Source organism: Vidua chalybeata, chromosome 4 (assembly GCF_026979565.1).
Source record: "Vidua chalybeata isolate OUT-0048 chromosome 4, bVidCha1 merged haplotype, whole genome shotgun sequence".
Classification (NCBI taxonomy): domain Eukaryota; kingdom Metazoa; phylum Chordata; class Aves; order Passeriformes; family Viduidae; genus Vidua; species Vidua chalybeata.
In genome coordinates, this window is record NC_071533.1 from 2,101,961 (window position 1) to 2,125,374 (window position 23,414).

Consider the following 23,414-nt stretch of genomic DNA (forward strand, 5'->3'; position numbering starts at 1 on the left):
TTGTCCTGAGGGGAGAAGGGGGGCTCGGGAGGGGCAGGGGGTGCCCGTTTCCATGGAGGTCTCTGGGGCCACTCACACGGGCCTCTCTAAGGGGCCGGCGCGCCACGATGGCGGTGAGGGGACGCCCGTGCCCGGGGCCGTGAAAGGACTCCTGAGGGGGAGCCCCACGGCCGAGAGAGGACCCCGGCCATGCCGGAGGCCCGCAGCTGTGAGGGAGGAGGCGGCGGCGGCGGCGCGGAGGCCGCTGGGGGCGATGGCGGCCGGGCGGGCCGTGTCCCCGCCCCGCGGCGCTCTCCCCGCACCCGCCCGCCCTCCGCCGCCGCCGCCGCCGCTGCTGCTGCCATTGGGAGCCGAGCCGCGCCGCGCCGAGCCCAGGCAGCCGCCGGTCCCGCTCTTCCGCCATCGCCATGAGCTTCTTGTTGTGAGTACCCGCGGGGTGTGGGGGGTCCTCTCCTCTTGCTCTGCGCCGTCCCGTCGGGCAGGGCAGGGCAGCACAGCCCACCGAGCGGCCGCGGCCGCCGCCCGCCCGCCCGCCCGGTCGGTCGCTGCCCGCCGCTCCCCGCCGGCTTGGCGCCCGCTCCGTCCGCTCCCCGCTCTCTCCCTTTGTGCCCCGACCCCCCGGCGGCCCCGGGAGCGGCCGCCCCGCTGCGCTCCGCCGGCAGGGAGCGGCGGGGCCGCCGCCGCCGCGCCGTGAGGGCGTTTGGAGGGCGGGCGAGCGAGCGAGCGAGCCGGGCTTCCCCTTCCCGTGCGGCTTCCCCTTACGGATACGAGTTTGGAAACAGCCAAGGATCACCAGCCCCGGGGACCTCCCCGGTGGGCTCCGTGCTGCCCGGCGGAGGGGGGTCGCTGGGTAGGCGAGAGCGGGGTCGAGGTCAAACACCCACCCGACCCCCGAGGGGTCTCCCCGAGGTTTTATGATATTTTCATGCGGGTTTCTCGATTCTGGCGGGCAGAGGTCGGTGCCGTAGCGTTGTGTGGCGCAGCTGGGTCGGGAGCTGGCGTGCGGAAGTGAACCCCGGTGCAAGTGATGGGGCGGGTGGGGCTCCCCGGCTGCCGGAGCCCCGCCAAGGACCTGGCCAGGCTTTACTGCGGCAGCAAAAAGCTCTCTCGGGAGTCGGCGGCGATTCAGGTGCGAGCAGAGCCCCACTTCTCGAAATTTTGCTTCGTGGGCAAGAACCGAATGAACTTTGGTCCCTCCCCTTAGAAACAAAGACGAGGTACTTGTGACAATTAACATAAACCGGTTCAGTGACCTATTAATTAAGGCGAAGATGCGCTCTAGGGAAAGAAGGGCGATCAAGGCAGCTGAAAAAGGCACCCTGGAAGAGCCAAGCTCCATTAGGGCCTTGTCCCCGCTGAGTGTTCCCGCGCACTCCGGGTTCCGTGGGACTGCTGCCGGAATATCTGGCAGCTGTTAGAGGCTTACATTGATAACCAGCAGATGTAAACGTGGCCTGGGCTTGGAGAAGAGACTTTATCTCAGAGCTGGAGTGTTCTAGTAAGTTGTGTTCTCATGGAGACAAATAACCCTGGCGCTGGTTTCCTCCTCAGTTCCTCCCTTGTGTTTATCTTTTAACTCTGCCGTGCCCGTCCCGCTGGCCTGTCGCGCTCCGTGCTCCCGGAGGGATTCCGAAAGGCACCGACCGACGGGAGGTGGGTGCAGATGATCGTCCGTGGATGGAGGCGCGGTGCTCCTAATGAGGAGCCCAGCTGTCCCTCTCCTTCGTAATTCTCAGCTGCCACGGTGGATGGAGAAGGGGGGACAGGATTTCGAGTGTCCTGGGAGTCTGGTTTGCAAATTAGAGGGCCTCCCTCTCCGTGGCATTTGGCTAACTGGGAATGGAAAAGCATGAAACCCTCCACCCTCGGTCACAGGCAATAATGAGATGCTTGTTTCTTTTTTTTTTTTTTAGACCCTTTTTTCTGAAACCTAAGATAGCAAACCTTTACCCCCACCTCCATTGTTCCAAGTGATCCTTCTGGATGAAATACAGAAATGGAGACTGGAGTTAGTGCACGGCAAAGTTAGAAATGTTGGCAAAGCTGCCTCAGCTGTTGTTGGCAGAGTGCTGTAGATGGCTCCTAATTTGCTCATCTGCAGTCTAGAAGTGGGTTTAAAAAAAAAGAAAAGTTGAAAATATGCCTGCTAGGCCTCGAGGTGACCAGGGAAACTTTCTGTGATGCTGACACGGAGTTTTGGTGGGTTTTTTTGGTTGGTTGGCTTTTTTTTTTTTTTTTTTTTTTTTTTTTTTTTTTTTTTTTTTTTTTTTTATGGATCCAGAAAGTCTGACCTTTTGTCAGACTTGAGTTTTGGCTTGATAAGAGTTATTCCAAGATAGTGTGTGGATGTCTGCAGGTTTATTGATAATGCCAGCCTGCATTTTGCCTGCAGCCCCCCCACCTTTGCGTGGTGCTCATACCACAGTCTTTCACAATACTTTTTCACCCCTTTGTCTCTGATGTGGAGGTGCCAGCGGGGTTGGTTCCCAGCCCCGGCTGACGCTGCTGTCCTTCAGTGGGCTGACTCACAGTTTGGGGCTGCCGTGAGGATGGGATTGTCCTTGTGCAGAGGCAAGGTTTCCTGTGTGGCAGCGAACCTGTCGCGCAGGTTTATCGTCAGGCACCGGGGCTGCAGCTTGTCGGTCTGACACCCAGCACCGTGCCAAAAGCCGTGCTCTCCCGCAGGCTTCCCCGCTGTCAAAGAACGGGGGGGATTGTGCTCGGATAATGCAGCGTGCGTGGGGCCCCCCCTTGTCCGCTGACAAATCCGTGGCTATTCTTCCCCGTTGCTAGGGCCACTGATATATAAAGCTACATGGGGGGGGGGAAATAAAATCAAGGGGAACCATTGTCTTCTCTGCTTATGGGGAACACTATAAAAAGACTGTCTTGTGAGGCGAGTCACTGAATTAATACAACTGGGGTTTGACAGCAATTGTTATTTTCAGAGCTGTGGTTTTCTCTTTCTGATCTGTTTCTTCCTTTCTGAAAAGACTTTGTAAACCTCTCCAACAGTTGAATAAATTATCCCGAGTCTTTAAAAATTATTTAAAAGTGGGATTTGGACTAGAAAAATATCTCCAGTTCCAAAAAACCACTGCTTGGTAAGTTCTCTCTAAAAGGAAATTACAGCATAGTTGCAGGTACTTTAGCTTACATCTCCAAGGAAAAAAAAATTAAAGATAGTTCTGGTGGGCGTGCCATATGGTAACATGCTTGTGTTGTCCTCTGCTGGCAAGACTTACACAAAAAAGGAAGCTAGATGAAAACCATTTATTTATAAAAGGAAAAGATTCAGATTTATTACTGAAGTTCTGAAATTGTCTTTTCTTTAAAAAAACCCCACGGAAGCCCTGTCTTTGGATTAGCGAATCCCTCTCCGAAGTTTCCAGCACGGGGTTTTTTAAAAAAGAGATGAAGTAGTTGCTGCCTGATCAGTCTTGGAAGGACGAGGAGCTGCGTGAGTGGCTGTTGTTGGGGGTACGTTTTTTGGTGAGTGAAGGCCAAGTTAACTTGTAAACCAAACTGGGGCAAGATGTGCTCTTCCTTCACTGTCTTGTTCACAGTGCACAGTGCAGCCTGGCAGCTGCTTCTGATGCTCCACATGTTTTGTTTGTTTTCTTTTTTTTTTAATTGAAATCATACTTTGTGTGTAAATATGTTTTTTGGTGAGTGAAGGCCAAGTTAACTTGTAAACCAAACTGGGGCAAGATGTGCTCTTCCTTCACTGTCTTGTTCTACAGCACAGTGCAGCCTGGCAGCTGCTTCTGATGCTCCACATGTTTTGTTTGTTTTCTTTTTCTTTTTTAATTGAAATCATACTTTGTGTGCAAATATATGTGCAGAAGGTGTAGCGAGGCATTACCCTTTTTCCCCCATGACATCTCTTGCAGATGTATACCAAAATCAGAGCTGATGGATTTGTTTTTGAGATAGACAAGCAGTGTGGCCTTCCCAGTTCCTCAGGCTGCTCCTGCTCTTGGAGGACATCAGGGCTGTTTGTTCTTATTCCTTCCTCAGCTTCCCGAGGTGCCAGGTGGCCACTCCTTGTCCAAGGCAGGCAGTGTAGCAGCTGAGTGCTTTGTGAGTGCTCCTTCCATACTTTTGGAGATGTGTTTATCTCCTCTCGAGCAAGGACTCACCCAGAGGACCAGTAGGCACTCCTAAACTGGAATTTGCTCATGGAAAAATCAGCATGTAGGCATTTGCAGACTGTTAAAAGTGGGAAATACAGGGGACATCCAGATATTTCCCCCGCAGTGTTTCAATGTATATGTTTCCTTCTGTTTTAGCTGGAGGAGTGTAAAGCTACTGTGAGATCAGGGCAGAAGCTCTCCACACAGGGATGTGTTAACATAAAATCAGCTGCTTGACTGCTACCATTAGTGCTGTGTCCAGTTCCTGTTTTGTTGGTTTTTTTTTTTAAGTACCAGGATTGAGAAACCTCTTGAGTTTTTCCACAAGTAAATTAGAGAGATGACTCTAAAGCTATTGCCAGCTTCCCAAATAATTTTTTTTTAAATCCTTGGTAACAGTAATTTTGAGTTTTGAGGAAAGCAGAAGTATTCTGTAGCGGTGGGGTTTGAACGGAATCAGCTCTGACAATCAACTCACAGCGAAGTAAAACGTGGGGTTTAGGGTGTCACATAATGGAGTGCTGCTGCCTTATCACTGAGGTCGGAGGTAGAGAGCAAGGAAGCTGCTGTCTGGCTTTTATTTCTGCAAGAATGAGTCTGCCTCGGAGTCACAGGGCTGTGCAGACCAGTTCAGGCTGTGAGATGGCTGCACTTGGCCTGGCGCTTGGAAAAACAACGTTTGCCCCTGCTGCTGTTTTTTTGGGAACATGCAGTAGGTGAGGTGAGTGATTGTCGCTTCTAAATGTTGTTAGATAGCTCCTTCTCAGATAGAGGCATTCGTTTGGAATGGAAAAAATAGCTTAGGAAGAAAGGCATTGTTCAGTGTGAAAGTTGTGTTTATTACATTGCAGTGATGTCCGGTCTTAATTGCTTCCTAATTGTTTGCTTTTATGCCACAATTGTTTTCCCTTGTTTGTCCTTCCCTCTTTGTGTAAGTGAGCCAATGCCATTAGCTGTTTGCAGGGAGGAGCTATGGATGGAGGATCAGTTTTGGGATTGATTTGTGTGCTGGAGGGTGGCTGGGATTTTCATCTTTATCAAATGCCTTTGTCACCTTTTGCTTTTCAGACAGGGCTTTGGATTTAGGGCTTCTTCGTGGCCACAGTTCCACCTCGTGCTGTCCTAAGACACATATTTTTATCTTGTTTGAAAAAGCATGAAGTATTTTTATTTTATGAAGCATTTGTCTGCCAGGCAGTGGGTGGCTGGAGGGTTGCAAGAGGCTGACAGAGTGAAGCTGCTTGTTTTTCTTAGAGAAGTAAATAACTGCATTAAATTTGGCCACTTGAAGTCTTCCCTCATAAGCAGTAAGGCAGATCTTGCTGCCAGAGCTATCAATAAGCCTCTGACCCGCAAATCAGCCTAAACCGCAGGATGTGCTTTGCGATGCTTTTAGCGTTTGTAAACTCAGCCACTTCCTATTGGAACTGGGCTGCAATGAGCTTGCTGTTTGGCTTTTGTTCTTTTTTTGGGTTTTTCTTCTCCTTTTAAATACACTGAGTATAACAGTTACTTTTCACAGACTTGGAAAAATTTCTCCAGCCTCTACATCTCATGATGTGAGACTGTGAGGATCCAGTGCTTTGCTTTGTCATCTGTGGATGTGGATCTCCCAGATGCTTTCCCAGGGTACTGCTGCTTGGGTAGATATTTTGAGGAGGGGATGTGAAAGAAGGGAACGAGAGCTGAGGATTTGCATGTATCCATGCAGCTTAAATTGGTTCCTGGAAAATCAGTTTGAAATAACTTGTAATTTCTTAGTGAGCTTAGGTAAAAAGCGTGGAACATCTCAGACATCTCCGTTTGCTTCAAGGCTTCACTTCCCATTTCAAATCCGTAGCCTGAGTCAGCAGTCAGTCAGTTCATGAGGAGGAGATGGTAATTTTGTGTGTCAGTCCCACCCTGAGAATTCATCAAGGTAACAGTAGTTTTTGCCTTGCAAATGTATTTTGATGCTTCTAAAAGCAGTCCTTGGCAGCGAATTCACTCAACTCTTCTTGTGTCTTTTTTCCCCTTGAAATCCAGCTTTGCTTCTGGCTTTTTTATGGTGTGTGAGGGCACTTCTACCTTGTTCACCCTCTCTTCTATTCCTTCTCCAGTTCACAGCTGATCCTTGGCAGGAATCCATTCCTTTTGGTATTCTTACACACCTGAAGAGATCCAGCCCATGTTCCACTTGAGTTTTAGTTGAGGTTTGCTTGGTTTTTTTGTTGTCGTCTGTCCTTGCACCACTTCGTCTTTCAGTGTGGTCGCTTGCCTCTGGAGTTGTTTGCTTGTGTCCTTGAGATACTGACGTACAAAATCTTAATCCCTTCCTTACTTGAAGGAGAACATCTTGCAGATAAGGACTCATAATGCCTGGATTTGTTGTCTTTATCACAAGTCTAATTCCTTTCTTTATGACAAAGAGAACAAATGAGCTTAGGTAAGCTTTGGTAAATTCCTCTTTTGCTGAAAATTGAGACAACTGGGTTTTGATATGGAAATCGTTTCAACCCAAATAATGATTTGGTTCTCTATTGTAACCTTAATGAAATAACCTATATTTTGTTTCGGTAGCTGGTACTTTGTGTTTTTCCCAACTTCAGTAGCACAGGCCTGGTTTTGCTTGAATGCATTAATTGTTTTAGGGACTTGCTCAGTGTTCTGGATCCAGGAATCAAAATGGCATGACACTGTCTTTTACTTTATGGCCACAAAATACTGCTTTTTCAAACGCTCAGGTGTACCTTTTAGGAAAAACAGCATCTCTGATGTCCCGTAACTAACTTTTGTGGTTGACAGCTCTTCTTAAAATTTCTTGCTGCAATGGGAGTGGAAAAAATAAAAGAGGAAAAGTCTGAATGTTTAAATTCATAGAACAGTTCAGCTGACTTTGAGCTCAACTGTCAAATGCTTAAGCTTAAATAACTTCAAAAGAAATGTATTCCTTTCTATGTAGGAGCAGTCATTCCCTCTCAGATGCTTCAGACCAGTGGGTTTTCCTGATAAGATACTTTGGAAGAGATAAGCAAATTTTCCTGCAGATAGCACATACAGGATTTTATTAAATGTGGGGGTTGTATAAGAAATACTTGGGGGTGAGATAATGCAGTGTATTTTTGGAAAGCTGTTAGATTATTCATTGCTGCCTCCTGTCCAATCCTTCTCCCTGTTGTTCTCCGTGTCATTTCTTGCCTCCAATGATTGTTAGTTCCTGGATCCAGACCCCCTTTTGCCTATTAATCCAAGTGTAAGTTTAACCTTCTGTCTCTGTTGGAGGTTTTCTGTTGGGAAGTTGCCGAGTGTTTGTCCTTTGCTTCGTTCCTATCCTCAGCCTGTTTTGTGTGGGAGTTATAGTAAAGGGCAGCCTTTTAGAAAGTGCTCAAGTGACTCTTTCCCCATGAAAATTTAGTTAAATTTCTCCTTTAACTGCCTATTCCCTAAGCACATTAAGAAATGGTTCTTTTTACTGTGTTTAAAGGGATTGAAGACTGTCTTAAACTCTTCAGTGAAGTATTTTTCCTTCCTTTAGAAATGCCCTGATGCGATTTCTTAGGTTGTATGACTAGATTTGCTTTAGTCATTCATTAAGCATCGGTTTCCAAAAGCACTGATCAGCATTTTGGGAAGCCATCCATGTTCTGAGGCATGTTCTCCAAGCACTATATTTGGTGTACAAGTAAGGATCTACATCATCTAATTTGATGCTGGGGCCAAGCTTTTATTACTGCAATTTATCACCCTCAGCGGGTTGTAGATGGCTTTCTGCAAAACTCTGCTTCCTACTTGTAAATGTATTTACAGGGTGTGACTGTTAGCAGCAGCTTGGGACGCAGAGGGTGTTAGTCATGGGCAGACAGATAATTCAGCTGAAAGTAAGGAAATCTGCGAGGCAGGAGCAGCAGCTGGCTGGGGGGAGCAGCAGACACCTTTTGTGTGGGACGCTGCTCCCTGGTCGTCACATGGAAGAAGTGCTGGAGTAAAGGAATCACAGGTATCACACGTATTTCCTTATGTTTCTTTTATGAATTGCTCAGTTTCATATACAGGGAAGGGTAGGTTTAAAAAAAAAAAAAAAGTGTGGTTGTGTCCACTGAATGGTTTATTAGGTGCAGTTCTGCAGTAAAGAGGTTTGAACCTTTGTGGAAACTACACTTGGAAAGGTTACTGGGTGAAGTTCTGACTTGGGCTGGAGTTCATGCTGTGCCCTCCCTTTTGAGTGGGCTGGTGCTAATTGACAGAAATAAGGGATCCCTGAGAAAAGAGGGGGACGTTAACGGGGAAATAGTGCTGTTTAGCTTGAAGGGAGCTTAATTAGGGGCTGAAATGTTCGAAATAATGAACTCCATCTCGCAGGAAAAAACAAAGCGGTTGGAAAAGGAGTACTTCATGTTTACCTTCTTCAAAGCTCCAGTAGCCTGTGCTTTTAAGCAAGTACTATGTGACTATTAGGATATTAGAAGAAACAGATCTAGTTTGGATTGTTCCTTACAGTTCCACAAGGGGTGTGTGTGTGTGTGTATGTACACGGTAAATGTTAATATTGAAATAGATGAGGAACCTCAGTCTGATTGAAAGGACCCAACAGAGCAGCCAAAACTAGTGCTCACTTTCTTAAAAATATGAAGTCTGTTTGTAGTAAGCTTGACATTTTGTGGGTGAAGACAGCGTTGTGTTTGCCTCGAGGTAGTCAGGGGATTGCTGGGAGTGTGAAACAAAATATTTGGGATATTCTTGATTCCTCTCATGCCACAGGATTTCAAATGGATGTCAGGAGGAGGAGGAGAACATGCGGAGGTACTTGGGTCTCTGCTGCAAGCTTCTTTGTTGCTAATCGTTGTGAAAATGTGTTTCAAGTTTGGTGGTCTTAAAGCTCTGGGAAGAAGTGCGCGGGAGACTTGGGAGCAGCCGTGCAGTGACATCCACAGAACGCACTCAGTGAGCCTTTGGGGAGGCTGCAGGTTCTGTGCCGTGGACATGTTCCAGTTCCTCTGCTGTCCCCGTGTCTGCCTGCCTGTCTCTGCAAGTCAGGAGGCCACGATTGCCTGGAGAACTTGGATCCAAGCTTTTCTGGGATGGATACTGCTGTTTGTGGCTCTGGCCTGCCCCTCTCTGTTAGTCCTGCAGGGAACAGGGCAGGAGAGGTTGAGTCACTTCCGCAACCATTGGCTGCCTTGGGAGTAGTTTAATTGTGTTTGGAGTGCACAGACAGGGCTCTGGTAGTATCCAGTGAGGGCAACTGTGACTTGCTTTGTTTATTTTGAGGATTTTCCAGGAGATGAAAGTGTATTAAATGAATGCGTTGTAAATGAAACAAGGGGATTTATTTTGGTTGTAAGCATAGCAAACTGATGATGATTTCCCGGTCATGGGATGGCCTTCTGGACACTTGCTTATTCCTTGCACTGGGAATTGTGATTGCTTGGGAGAATAATGCATCCAAATGAGTAAACAGCAGGAACACCATTGGGTGGAGTTGTAACAGACACGAGTGCTGTAGCACAACACCTCCCTCTTGTTTACAGGCACTTTCTCAGCCTGCAGATGGGAAAACGGAAGCAGAGGGAAGCGTAGGTGCCGGGCTTGGCTGGAAAACAGGCTGTGGCCACCTAACATCCTTGTGGGTTTGGCACCGTGTGCTGCTGCGGGGGGAGTGAGGGCACAGGGCACAGGGAAGCCACCGCTCTCCAAACACCCTGAGCTTGTTCCCTGCTCAGAGCTCAGCCAGCAAAGCTTTCCCTTCAGGTGTGGTCTGGTGCGTGTAAGAGTTGTGCTGGGCCAATCCCACATTGGCTCGAAGTCACTGACTCTAAACTGTGTGTACAGCAGAAAAAAAATGCAGTTTAAGAATGTGTGTGTGTAAGGGTTACGTCGGCTTTGATGCTGAGGGGTGGTGGCTGGGGCAGGCAAAAGCAAAAGTGTTCCTTAAGGCTACCTTAAATAACTTTCTCTTTCCTGCATGTGAATCATCTGATAAACGGCTGCTCTTTTAACGTGTCAAGTCTTGTGCATGATGGGACCCGTGTTTTTTAAGAGCTGTCCATGAGGTTGTGCCTTTTTCATCTGCCATCCTGTAGGGAATTTCAGTCTGTGAAGACAGCTTTTTTTCCTAGAAAGGGAGGCCACATTTCAATCCCCACTTTGATGGGTAGAGAATGAAAAATCTCATGGAAACACTGATTTCCCTGTCAGTACTCCAGTGGAAGGAGGAAATACCATACCCCTTTTGAGAAGCCTCTCCAGGTTCAAAAGCCTACAGAGAATTGAAGTTACTCTGTGGTGTAGGTAATAAACAATGAGCCCCATGTATTCTGTTCCTGTAGGAATAACCATGTGTCTGGGGAAGTTTTTCAGTTCAGTGCCACTGATTCCTCCTTAAACCAAAACAAAAGCTCTAGGCCTGGGATTGCTTTCAAACCACTGCCTGACCCCTCTGTGAGAGCAACTGTGTTGTGTAAGGAGTTGGCTGGCAGCTCCTAGCTGCTTCCCAGAGCTGCTGCATGGACTGCATCCTGAATTCTTGCCTTGCTTTTGTTACCTGCAGATTCAAGTGACTGGACTGAGACAGGCTTCCTGCAATGAATGGGAATTGGATTGGAAAAAGTTGACTTTTTGGTGCTGTAAGAACTGAAGGAAGCAACACTTTGCTTCAGAACAGAAGTGTTGTGACTATTCAGTTTTATAAATAGAAATGTTCAAGTTCACTCTCATCAGTGCAGATTTTGAACATGTTCAGCTTAGTTTTACCCACTGTCCTGATGCTGTGGTTCTCACAGGGAAAGGCTGCAGCTATTGATTTCTTTGTCAAAAGGTAGCTCGGAGCTTTTATTTTAGTTTCTTTGTTGACGTGTTGGCTGGCGGAAACAAGCCAATCTCACTCTGATGTTTCTATTCTTAGCAGGATGTTATCGTTTGAAGGCCTGTATTGTTTAAAGGCTTGAAATGTTTGCTTTTCTGGAATTTGGGTCTTGTCTTAGAGTGTTTCTGGTTTTAAAAAGAGGCATAGTGGGAGAAGGGAGATAAAGAAGTGCACAACTAAAACTTGGGGGCTTCTCTGATAAACTCACTCGTGTGCCTGTGGCAGTGAGTTGCTGCCTCAGTTTCCCTGTATGATGAGACACTAATGATCCCTACTTCAAAGGTACTTTGTGAGGATTAATTGATGCTTGGGAAGGCGCTTGAAGATGAAAAAGCAGGAGTTAAAACAGGACAAGTTTCCATGCCCTGCGTAAATGTTCTGTGCATGGTTTTGAGTTGAGCTTTTTTGAGAATCTCTTGAGCTTTTCCAAATACTTTGAAGGGCTTATTTTAGCCTGACTGTGGTGGTGGTGGTGGCTTTGGGGAGACACCGAGTGGTACAGCTGTGCTTCCAGGAGTTAGTCACTCACTCCTTACCCCAAGGAAGGGGCCTCAGCAGTAGGGAGCAGTTAGAGGAACATAGGTGGCAGGTGTGCGCTGAAAATGCTGCCACTGCACAGCAGGTGAGGGCCTGAGGTTAGTTCTGTGCTGAGAACAAGCTGTGAAGGGGTAGCTTCTATGGATAAAGAGCCTAAACTTACCTGGTTTAATTCAGGTTTCCCCAGATCTGTGGCAGACTTTGTGGAAATGGATAAAAATCCCTGCTGAAAGGCTCTGTGGACAAATGGCTGGGAGTGAGGAGGTTTAATCTAGGCTGGCCCAAGGGCTTCTCCTGGCAGCAGTTACTGGGAAGTTTATCAAGAGCTGAGGCTGGGTATTTAAGCTGCTTTGAGCACAGAACATCTGCCAGTGCTGCGTTTGAAGTTGACATGAGCTGTTTGAGGCAGTGTGGGGTGAGCAGAACACTTCACATTTTTCCCTTTCTTCTGGAAACATCCTCTTACCACCCTGAGAGAGAGCAGCCTGCAGAACGTGCATCACAAAACCCACCCCCTGCCAGCAGATGGGTGGCTAAAATGACAGCTTTGGAGGAAATGTGGTGTTCTGTGACGTGGCTGCGTGGGCTCCTGCTGGTGGGAAGGGCTTGCTGAGGCTGCCGAGCCCTGCACACAGCCTCAGACACAGTTCCTCATTCAGTGCTGGGCCCGGCTGCAGCTGGCACTGCTGGGGCTGCAGCTCCCTGGAGGAATAAAGGGAGTCATCATTTGCTAGGAACGTTCCCCGTGGCAGGGAAGGGAGCAAAGCGTCCTTGGAATTCCTTGAGAAGTCCGTTCTCCTTGGCAGGCTGTGTATTGGTTGTGGCACTTAGTGGGGATGGTCCTCCACGTTTCATGACCCTTTTATGTCCAAGGAAAATGGGATCTTCACCTGTTTCTGTGTCCCCTCTCATTTCTGCCTTAATATGAAGGAGAGCTCAGGGAGTCTTAACAGGAAAAGGCAGGTGCTGCCTATTGTCTTAAAGCATTTTAAAACATCTACAGAAATGGCTGATTCCATGGTGGAATGTAGCTGAAAACAGAATGTCACACATGACCCAGACGTGGATGATTGTGTGTATTGTTGCCCACCAGGCAGAACTCTTTAAAGTTACTTTTTTCACTGATTACTCAAGGAGTTGAGGAAATAGACCTGGGTCAAGACAGCTTTCTGCATCTGTCACATGAAAGAGATCGGCAAAATAGGAAAAAGTTTTGGGTTTTTTTTTTTTTTTTTTTTTGGTTAAATAATAGGAGAGTTTCTGGACTAATAAGGTAATTGGAACACTGTTTAGTAATGCAATATTTTTAACCAAACTTTCCAAGAAAAACCACATCCTGTAAAGATGGAGGCTGCGTTAGGGTGTCTCTGAGCTGTGTCTCAGGGAGTGTGTTAACTGGCTTCGGTGAACTCCGTAAGTGCATGGAATTCTGATAATGTATCGCCAACGTTGCAGGTATTTCCATAGCACGCGACGACTACCAGGCTGCAGCTATCCTAATTACTTTTCCTTTTGGATGCCTGCCTGCCTTGCTATGAGACCCATTTCCTGCTGGCTTAGGGTGGCTGTGCTGCATTTGAAAAGCAGGGATCACAAAGGTGTTGGAGGCAAAGATGGAATGGATAATTTAGAGCCGTTGTTACAGCCTTTGACAGCTTATGGGAAGAACCCCCGTGTTTCTGGGAAGGGGGGAGCAGGGATTGAATGCTACCTAAAGCTTTTTCCAACATGTTGCATTTTCTGCTTCTTTGACCATGGGTCTGTGCAGGGTGTTCAGCAGATCTGCAGTGACTTGGTTTGTTGGCTGGCAGACTCATGAGCTGGGGTGGGTACGGTGAATTCCTACCCAGAGTTTCTCAGAACAAACTACTTACTTAGGGAATTCCTTCACCATGCTTTCCTTCTGCCCTATTCCCAAACCCTCGTCCCTTTGTTGGGCTTACTCTTTGTGCTAAAATACAAACAATAATTGCTTGGGTTAGTTATTTCATAACCTTTTTCCAGGTTGTGTTTAGCTCATGCTGGGTTCCTTCTGCTTATGCTGACACATGTGGAAAGATAATGATCCCAGTCTCTTCTGCTCTCCAGATGTTTTAGGTTGTATTTTCACTCCTCGTGTTGGCAAAGTGCCTCTAAAGTGGCTATGTTCCTGAAAAGAGGATAATTGGGTTTAAGTAAAGTAATCAGTTGAGAGATTTCAGGTTTTTGTTTGTTGGGGTTTTTTTCAGTTTCTTCTTTGTTCAGAGCTGGTTTGAGTCTGGCCTGGCACCAGATGCAGGTGGCTGGAGGGGTGGGAGGTGACAGCAGCTCCCTGAGCCACAGAAGCTTCTCACTCCCACTGAGAGGCAATTATTTAATTCAGGATTTGTGTCTGGTTTCCTGGCTTAGGGTGAAGTGCAGATGACTAGAAGGAGCCAGGAGTGTCCTGTACCGAACAGACGGGAGCAGGATGTTCCCTCCTTCTCCTTCTGGCTCCTGGTTGCATTTAGCAGCAGGCTGCACTGGTGTTTCTCGGCTGTCCATGTCAGTGTTCATGGCTGTGCAGCTGTACCATCCCAGGATCCCTGGAAGTCCAGCCAAGCCCTTCTTCACAGCACCCAGGACCCAGGATTACTTCAGAGGCCTGTGGGAAGGGGAGGATGCTGCCGCTCCTTCAGGGCCCCAGAGAGTCAGAGCGGCTCTGGGACCACAGAACAGAATCCCAGAAGCCCAGGATGGTTTGTGTTAGAAGTGACCTCAAAGCCCATCTCATTCCAAACCCCTGCCACAGACAGGGGCACCTTCCCCTAGCCCAGGTTTCTCCAAGCCCACTTCAGCCTGGCCTTGGACACTTCAGGGATCCAGGGGCAGCCACAGCTTCTCTAGGCAGTCTGTGCCAGGGCCTCAAATAAAGAGAGATAACCCTTGCACCCCACCAGTAAGAAATTCTATTTGGTCCTTAGAGAGATAGTGAAACACTGGCCAAGTCTTTATATAAAGGAATGAAATCTGGATAGTATTTGTGATGAGAATTCTGCTGTCTGGGTTTCACAGCTTTCCACTTGCATTGGAATTCAGAGCTCAGTTTGCCTGTTCTGACAGAAGTCTTCTCTCAGCTCATACACGAAAATACTCACAAATATTGACTCACTTGACACTTCCTGCAAATATTTAATTCTACTCGTCATGTTTCTGACATGTTAGCGGCTCATGTGCCATCCAGGCTCATAGTTTAAAATTCAAATGTCTAAATGCTTTTTCTAAGCCAGACCATGTTTTTCCAAACAAAATTGTAGGTAAGGAAGTGATTAGGTCAGAAAATGGTTTAAAACAGGTCAGAATACCTGCTAGTTTAGCATCCCAGGTTTTGGTAAATACCCTGCTGCAACGTGAAAATACGTGAGTGGGTAAAATATTCAATGTTCATTTTGTCCTTACCTGGGACTGGTCTGCTTGTTTCCTTTTTGCTTCCAGTTCCAAAGAATCTCTAAATATTTCCTCTCTCCTTTGCAGTGGCAGTCGCTCTTCCAAAACCTTCAAACCAAAGAAGAACATTCCCGAGGGGTCTCACCAGTACGAGCTGCTAAAACATGCAGAGGCCACCCTGGGAAGCGGCAACCTCCGGATGGCTGTGATGCTTCCAGAGGGTGAAGACCTAAATGAATGGGTTGCAGTTAACAGTGAGTCACTGGCCTTTTCTTCATCACCGGGGTGTTGGAAGTGGGCTGACACTTGGGGCAGGACAGCTGTGTCCCCCTTTCTATTCCTGGAGAAAAGGGGAGTTGGGGGACCTTGCTCTCTAGAACTTCCTGACAGGAGGGTGCAGCCAGATGAGGCTTTGCTACCAGGGAACAAGGGCAGGGTGACTGGAAACAGCCTCAAGGTTCAGGTTGGACATCAGGAAGAATTCCTTCGTGGAAAATGTTGTCAAGCATTGAAGGTGTGGGAGTCCCCGTCCCTGGAGATGTCCAGGGGGACAGCTGGACGTGGCTGTCAGAGGGTGGGGATCAGCCACAGGTTGGACTTGATGATCTCAGAGGTCTTTTTCCAGCCTGAATGGTTCTGTGATTCTAATGGGGTTTGTAATTTTCCTAAAGTTAGCTCCTTTAGTTCCTACCAAGTTTTGAGCCCTTGCTCTGGTAAGTCTCTGATGTCATTCTTTTAACTTCCTCTAAAGCTGTTTGTCCAAACTCTCTGCTTTCAGGCCAAACAATGATGCCTAAATTAGCGTTTTCTGATTGCTTGACCTTGTTGCCTCCTCCTTCGTCTCCCTGCTGCATAAATTTTGCCCTCTGCTCCTAAAGAATGAATTCTTCCTTTGTACTCCGTGCAGTTAGCCTGTGCAGTTTTGGCTGCCACAAGCTCTGTGCCCTGTCTGGGTGTTTGCTCATCTTTTGCCTCTCAGGCTTGGTGTGCTCCAGTGGTGGTACAGGATTGATTTGTGCACTGCAGTAGAAATTATGCTTAAGTTAAATGTCCTCCAATTGTTTCTGTGGTTCTGCCTTTTTTCTTCTTCCCTTTGACATGTTTGGGAAGTGAAACCATCCCACTGACTCTCACCTTCCTGTTCCCAACCAGTCATGCAGTGCTCTGGTGTTCCACTTGCCACTGCTTCCAGGGCAGGCTGGAATTGCTGACACCATCCTTTGCCAAAGTTAATTCACACTGCATTGCAAAACTAGACTAGAGAAGAAAAAGCCAGCCCACTTGTGTGAGTAAGCATTGCTTAAGATGCTTCATGTATTGCTGGCATCCTTCCCTTTTGGTGGTTCCTTCGCTCTGTGTGTCTGCTTTCCTACATGGCAGCAGTTTCTTCCCTTCTCAAGTGACTTCACTGCTGAATTAGCTGGAATGGAATTGTAGCTGTGTAATTAAAGAGTGAGCTGGTGATGGTCTCCCTTCCCTCAGCATCCCTGCACCACGCCGAGCTCCAGCAGTAGCTGTGAGCCCCTTCTGCTCACAGAGGGGTCATTTTGTCAGAAGACAAAACGTGTGACTTCAAGTCATTGCTTTCACCCTTCTCAACCCCAAGAGCACAAAACCAAACGTGCTCTGCCCTACAGCTTCTTGCTTAGTGCTCAGCCTGACTGGTGTCTTAGGGAATGACTTGATGGGCCTGTGGATTTTGAGACTTCCAAGTGTGGGATTTGCTGTAATCAGGCATTCTGTCGGAGCCTGTGTGGGTTTTCTGAACGTGCTTGCCTCAAAGCAAACAGTGGGCTGTGGTTTCTGCTGGGAGCAGGGAATGGAAACTTAATTAACAGTTCCCGTGGGCACTTGAGAAGCCAGGGCTGGTGTCCTGCATCCTGCTGAGCAGTAGCTGTGACTTGCTCCAGTGACATTTGTCTCATCTTGGCCGTTTATCCTCTGAAAAATACCTGCAGATAAAGTGGGTTTTATAAGCTACAGTTCCTCACGACAGAATGAAAAAGAACCTTCTTCTCTTAAGAGTTTGGAGTAATTAACTGGAAGAGTAGCTATGACTGTAAGGTTATGTGGGCTATTAGGAAGAAATCCTTCCCTGTGAGGGTGGTGAGGCCCTGGCGCAGGTTGTCCAGAGAAGCTGTGCCTGCCCTGTCCCTGGAAGTGCCCAAGGCCAGGTTGGACAGGGCTTGGAGAGACCCAAGATAGCAGAAGGTGTCCCTGCCCATGGCAGGGGTGGAACTGGATGGTCTTTAAATTCCGTTCACACCTGAAGCAGTCGGGGATTGTATGAGATGTTCTTGGGAAAGGTGGGCCTTTGGAATGCAAATCCTGAGGGAAGCTACTGTCACCTAACGAGTACCTGCTCTCTCTAGTTGGGAAGTCTATGCTGAAGATCTTTCTTTGATTCCACACTTGCCAGTAGAATTTGGGATTGTAATGAAATACACCAAACTTGCAGGAAGGCAAATAACTGGGTTTTCTCCTTCCTTTTTTTTCTTCCAACTGAAGATTTTGCTGCAGTGAACAATTAAATAGTTCTTGCTAGAGGCTGTTCCATAAAGTTGGTGGTTGCTTTCTGCATCTGTTTTATAATGGATTGTAAAAAAGCAACAACAACAGAGTTTTTCCCCAAAAACCATTCCAGAACCCGTGATTTACAGTCTGGGCTGTAGGAATCTTGTGCTGCAGACTGCTGACAGGTGGTTTCCTTGCTTTTCAGCTGTCGACTTCTTCAACCAGATCAACATGCTCTATGGAACCATCACGGACTTCTGCACGGAGGAGAGCTGCCCCGTGATGTCTGCTGGCCCAAAGTAAGAGCGTGTTTCTCACACACTGGTGACTGGGTGCAGTTTTTGAGATGCTTTTTCATTTAAAAGCTTGAGACCAGCTGACAGGAGTGCCAGGGTTGGGTGGCAAGGATGTGAAAGAGAAGAAGGATGTGAACATCTGTTAAGTGGGTGGGGAATAGCAAGTTGATATTTTTTGGTCTGTGTTCATATTTGTTTATTTTTTTCCTTTAACCTGGGAAGTAAATTAATTATCAAAATTATTTTTCTCCCTTCTTTATTTTTCTGAAACATTAATGAGGGCTTCTTAAATGAAGGTTTAAAGTTTTTATATGCAGGCATTCCATTAGCACTTACCAAAATCTTCCTTGTAGGTATTGCAGAAATAGTAGATGTCTGGATAAGAATCCCTGTGCTCTTCTTGGATTCTTGCTTATGCTTTTGTTGGGACATCCAGTGTTTCTGCTTTTCCCTGCTCTCTATTTCTGTTTCTTGTTTTGCTCTGGCTACAGACTGATCCTGGCACCTCAGCTAAGTGTTGGTGTTTGTCCTACATGAATATCACTTAAATCTTGGTATTAGGGCAGTACTGGGTGGTGAGAAATCCTGCTTTTTCATAAATCCAGACACATGGTCCGTTTGGTGTCTCTGGGATATTTGCATGTGTTCTTAGATACAGTTTTAAAATGCTTTCAGACCCTCTAATTTGTTAGAAAAACGAGGTTTTTCTGTCCTGTTATGAGCAGCACCTTTGTAATCCCTCCTCGAATTTGTTTATGGTGAAAATGTTCTCCCAGCAGTGGTTCTGACAGAACCGAATTTGCTAAACAAATCGAGAGGGCAGGTTGATCAGATGCGGCTGAGCTTTGCATAAAACCACACGCGTGCGATGTGTAACATACAAGCCGCGTGGGTCGCTCGGGAGCTGGTCCGGTCAGACTCCCCGCGTTAGGTGTGCTTGGGCTTTTCCAGCAGCACCTTTCCCACATGATCCACCACCCGGCAAGGCCCGTCAGCAGGGACTCGGTGGTGCTAAAGGCCGCCTTGTCTCACCCCAGGTACGAGTACCACTGGGCAGATGGCACCAACATCAAGAAGCCCATCAAGTGCTCCGCACCAAAGTACATCGATTACCTGATGACCTGGGTCCAGGACCAGCTGGATGACGAAACGCTGTTCCCTTCTAAAATAGGTAAGGGAGTGCCTGCAGCTGAGCTGTGCACTCGGGTTACACCTGCACAGGAACGCTCCAGTGTTAAAAGGTCTCCTCAGTGGCTGGGGCAGGTTTAGAAGGTTACATTACCTGTCTACACACATTTACTTTGAAGGGATGTTGTAATGCGTGAACTCTGATGCACGTGTTAGTACTCCTAATAAACACCTGTCACAATTCTGGGTGCAGGAAGCACCATTTCTAACTAATGAGTGGTTCTGTTCATCGAGTCTGGTGTTTTATTCACTTGGAACAGTGAGTTGTTTCTTTAGAAATAACAGCAGAGGGTCTCAGACCCTTATAACCAGGCAGCTTTTTGGCACAGAAGAGATGTCTGGGTGTCAGGAGGAACTTTCAGGCCTTATCTCTAAAGAAGCTGAATTGCAGCTTTGATCTTAAATTGATGGGGGTTTTTTTGCTTGTTTTTTTTTCAAGTGAAGATGAAAAATAGATGTTTTTAAGAGGCTTCTTTCAGAAAAGCAGGAGGGAAATAATGACCAACCAACAGTTTGGGAAAGATAACCGGGGGGTCTCTTAGTTGCCTTGTCTTTGTAAATAGTTTCTGAGGCTTTTGACACATCTTCATTGAGCTTCTTTAGAGAAACAGTGCCTTCAGAGAGAGATTCAGAGGCCACAAACTAACCAGCTAAGTATGAATTCCCCGTGTGCTGCAGCAGCCAGAGGAGGAGATGCGATGTACGTGTGTGCAGGGCAGGCTGCAGCAGGAGCATGAGAACTTTAGTGGTGGGACCTGAAAGCATTGGTGAGCTCCTGACTGGCCTCAGAGCATCCAGAGCCTCTGGCCTTCAGGCAGGACTGGAGCACTGGGAAAGGCTGCAGAAGAGCTAAGCTCACTGGGGAGACTGGTAGGTGAGGAGGAGCTAGACAGGTTTCCTGTTTTCAGAGGGTTGATACATATCTTTTTTTAGCCTGGGGAAGTGACAGCTAAAGAGTTCATGGCTCCCAGTAGCCGCTTGCCGTTTCCCAGCCAGTTTTAATAAAACCTGTGCAGTGACAAAGGTCTGCTGTTGAAACTGATTCCATCTGCCCTGGCTCGCAGTGGCTTTCACAACAGACGAACATGGCCCGGGAGTTGAAGAACAAGCCCTCTGTTTTCTTCTCCCCAGGCGTACCATTCCCAAAGAACTTCATGTCAGTGGCCAAGACAATTCTCAAGCGTCTCTTCAGAGTTTACGCCCACATCTACCACCAGCACTTCGACCCGGTGATCCAGCTGCAGGAAGAGGCACACCTTAACACGTCTTTCAAGCACTTTATATTTTTTGTTCAGGTAAGGACGTGGCAAACGGTGTTGTAGCTTCCAAGCTACGTTAGCCCCCTTCCCTTGTTGAAAAAAAATCAGCATCTTCTTAGGTTTCCTTCCTTTAAGAGGGAGGAAGAGCTTCAGGCAGTGGAACGCTTGAGGTCAGCAAGTGGCAGACGGGCAGGGGAGGCTGTAGTGGCCCAGCCTGGGCTTGGAAAGCTGAGTGCCAAATGAATTCTGGCTAAATAAGGCTTCTCACCTCAGCTGTACCCACAAAACTCTCTATGTGTGTCTTTCTCCTCATCCCTGTTACAGGAATTCAACCTTATTGATAGAAGAGAACTTGCACCACTTCAAGAACTGATTGAAAAACTCACCTCCAAGGACAGATAAAAGGAAGAGGACTTCTTGAAGTCACTTGTTTCTTTAAGCGAGCGTTTGGTATTTGTTTTTTGTTAATTTGTTTTTTTTTTAAAAAAAACAAAACAACCCCCCTGTGCTGTTACCAGTGACAGCTAAGATTTACTTTCTGTGCTTTTATTAGGGAAAATCTTTTCTCTGTTAGTGACATGTGGTAAATAGCTTTTTTTTTATTAATATTATTTTACTGTTGTTATTCATTGTGGAATTTCTAGCAGGTGCTGAGTGTTTATTAAGGAAACGTGCTTGACTGGGGGATTGACTCTGCTGGTGGATGGGTTCTTGTGTTGTGTCAGTGGTAGCCCATTCTCATGAAGTCCCTGGAAGACTTGCTTACATTCTCTAAGTGCCTTGGCAGACTCACTTCTGAGGTGCAAAGCACATACAATACTGAACATTGCTGGAAACAGAAAATATGTACTAACACCCAGACACTTACTGAAACTTGTTTTAAAAACATTTATCTATGCTTACACTAGGAAAAAAAAAAAAAAAGCCATAACTTGCTGAAATCAATGATCTCCAGCTTTTAATACAAATACTTGTCTTATTTTTTTTAGAGATGAATATAGAATTTTTCAAAACTAGATTACTTCTTATGAAGAAAAGCAAAGTTCTCGCTAAAGCAAAACGGCGAAGGTGGTGTCAAAATTACACAGGCCTTGTGCTTAGCAAGCAGTTCCGTGCCTGCTGCCGTGGGACTTTGCATAGTTGCTTTTATTTTCTTAGCAGGAGAGCATCAGTTGGGTCAGCCAGCTTGTTAAGTTCCCCTAGCAGTTGCCAAATGAACAGGTAGTTTGCACAAATACAATTAGGGAAAATATTCCCTAGAAAAAAAATTGCACTGGGACAGTAGTAATAATAATAACAAAAACCTGGCTTGAAAAATAACTGCTGGAAAGGTGTTTTTAAGTTAGGAATGCAAAACCTGGCTCTGAGGAGGGGCTCTGGTGGCCTGTGTTTGCTGTTTGAGGAAATGTATCTTGGAGGGGAGCCAATTTCAGGGGCTGCTTTGAAGTTGTGTTACTACGATGGTGTTCTCCCCCTTTTAAAACCGCTGCCCATCTTCAGGGAGCTCCAGCTGTTGGGAAAAGCAGCAGGAACAGGGGAGGCCAAGGTGAGCACGTGGCAGAGAAGCTGAGCTTCTGTTTTGTGCGCCTTGGCTCGAGTCAAGTTGGAGCTGGCGTGCAGGAGCCTGCAGGAGAGGTGAGTGAGAGGCCATTGGCACAGCCAGCAGGGGACAGCTGAGCACAGAAGTGACTCAGCTGGGAGCTCCTGGGTTCCAGGGAGGGATCCCGATCTCCTGGCTTTTCCTGTGCCACCATCCGCACGACAGCGCCAAAGCCACCCGTCTCCCAAATTCCAACTGCTCGGTTTGGGCACAGAAGTGAGCGAGGCAGGAGCTCCCAGGTGCTAAGCAAGGGATGCCTCCCGTTTCAGGGTGACTCCTTGGTTTGGTGTCATGTGCCAGCAAGCAGCGGAAAGGAAAAAGGTGTAGAAATGAGGATTTGCTTGGACATGGCAGTGCAGTGGTTCATGTTCCTGGCACGCTTCTGCCCTAGGAGGGTTTAGTTCTTCTTCTTGTTGTTGCAGTTTTTTTTTTATTTTGAACAGCCAATTCTAGAAATCCAGAGGCATCTGCTGCAGTTCAGCCCATCAGAATTGGAATGTATAAAAATGAGTCTTAGGTGGATAGTGTGGGTTTTTTTTTTTTTTTTTAATTCAATATCTGGCAATAGAAAGTCTTTGACCAAATAGTTTCTAGGCACGTAATAAAAGCTTGGAGATCATGATTTGCCTGACAGCTGTAGGAACACATTGTTTAATTACACAACACTTGAAAATAACATCATTGAGGACGTGTTTGCAGTGGTGGGGATTTAGGATCCCCGTGCTGTTTCTTTTTGCAGCTTTTCATTGTTGTTTTGCTTCTGAAAGCTGTGGGACCAGAAGATGACGTGTGTTTACACTCTCGGAGTAAGGGCACATGGAAATGCCACCCAATGGAATCTGGATCGAGTGAATGTGTTTATAAAATAGTGCATTTATGGGAGGAAAAGGGGGGGACACCCCCTGCCCCTCCAAATAAACCCCAGAGAAGCCAACCCTGCTCTACTCCAGGCCCCCCGCTTTGGACTTTGAGGGGTGACGAGCGCTGGGGGACAAAACCTCCCAGCTTCGGTCATGGGGGAGCAGAAAGTGCCAGTGGGGTTTTGAACCAGGCTGTGCTTCCAGGGCTGCCTCAGGCCTTCCAGTCTGGTGGGGTCCCGAATTCCCGTGGTTCGTGATGGTCTGCTGCTACCAGCACGTTGGATGTTGCCAGGGCTTTGGGTGGTGACTCCTCCCTGGAGCTGGGAAGGGGCGAAGGGCCGAGCCGGCGGAGCTCAGCCAGTGGTGGATGGATACGGGATGTGTTGTCCAAGTCTTTCCAGTCCCAGTCAGGGATACAAGTTACTCGTGCAAAGAGGAACCAAACCACTGCCTTCTGCTGCTGCAGGAGGCCGAGGGGACAAAGCAGGTTCTGAGGGGCAGGCAGCCCATCTGCAAGTATCCAGTTTCTTTTCCTGCTTACTATGCAATGTAGAGCTTTGAACTTCTGCTTTTCCGTGGAGATGGAGAGGAGCAGTGTCCTTACTCAGTCCTCGGGAACTGAGCCCTCTCCCAGTGTCCCTGACCCTCAGTTACCAGGTAAGGACACCTACTTGCTGCTATGGACTCAACTTACCTTTCAGATTGTTCCTTTCTATTTCTCACCCCTCTTCCTTTCTCTCCCGGGTCACCAGACACAGTTTTGCTATGAACACATCCT

The 23,414-nt window shown here is 47.3% G+C and overlaps 1 protein-coding gene across 1 annotated transcript; it reads left to right on the forward strand.

Annotated features, from left to right (window-relative positions):
- The first annotated feature begins 326 nt into the window (after positions 1-326).
- On the forward strand, positions 327-22,635 carry MOB1B (MOB kinase activator 1B). The gene is made up of 6 exons (XM_053941735.1): positions 327-421; positions 15,007-15,173; positions 17,639-17,732; positions 18,767-18,900; positions 20,049-20,212; positions 20,501-22,635. The coding sequence occupies exons 1-6, from the start codon at positions 408-410 to the stop codon at positions 20,576-20,578; spliced, it is 651 nt and encodes a 216-aa protein (XP_053797710.1). The 5' UTR covers positions 327-407; the 3' UTR covers positions 20,579-22,635.
- The last annotated feature ends 779 nt before the right edge of the window (positions 22,636-23,414 follow it).

Coding starts and splice junctions, on each gene's coding strand:
- MOB1B (XM_053941735.1), top strand. Junction 17,733..18,766: donor GTGATGTCTGCTGGCCCAAA/GTAAGAGCGTGT, acceptor GTCTCACCCCAG/GTACGAGTACCACTGGGCAG. Junction 20,213..20,500: donor ACTTTATATTTTTTGTTCAG/GTAAGGACGTGG, acceptor TCCCTGTTACAG/GAATTCAACCTTATTGATAG.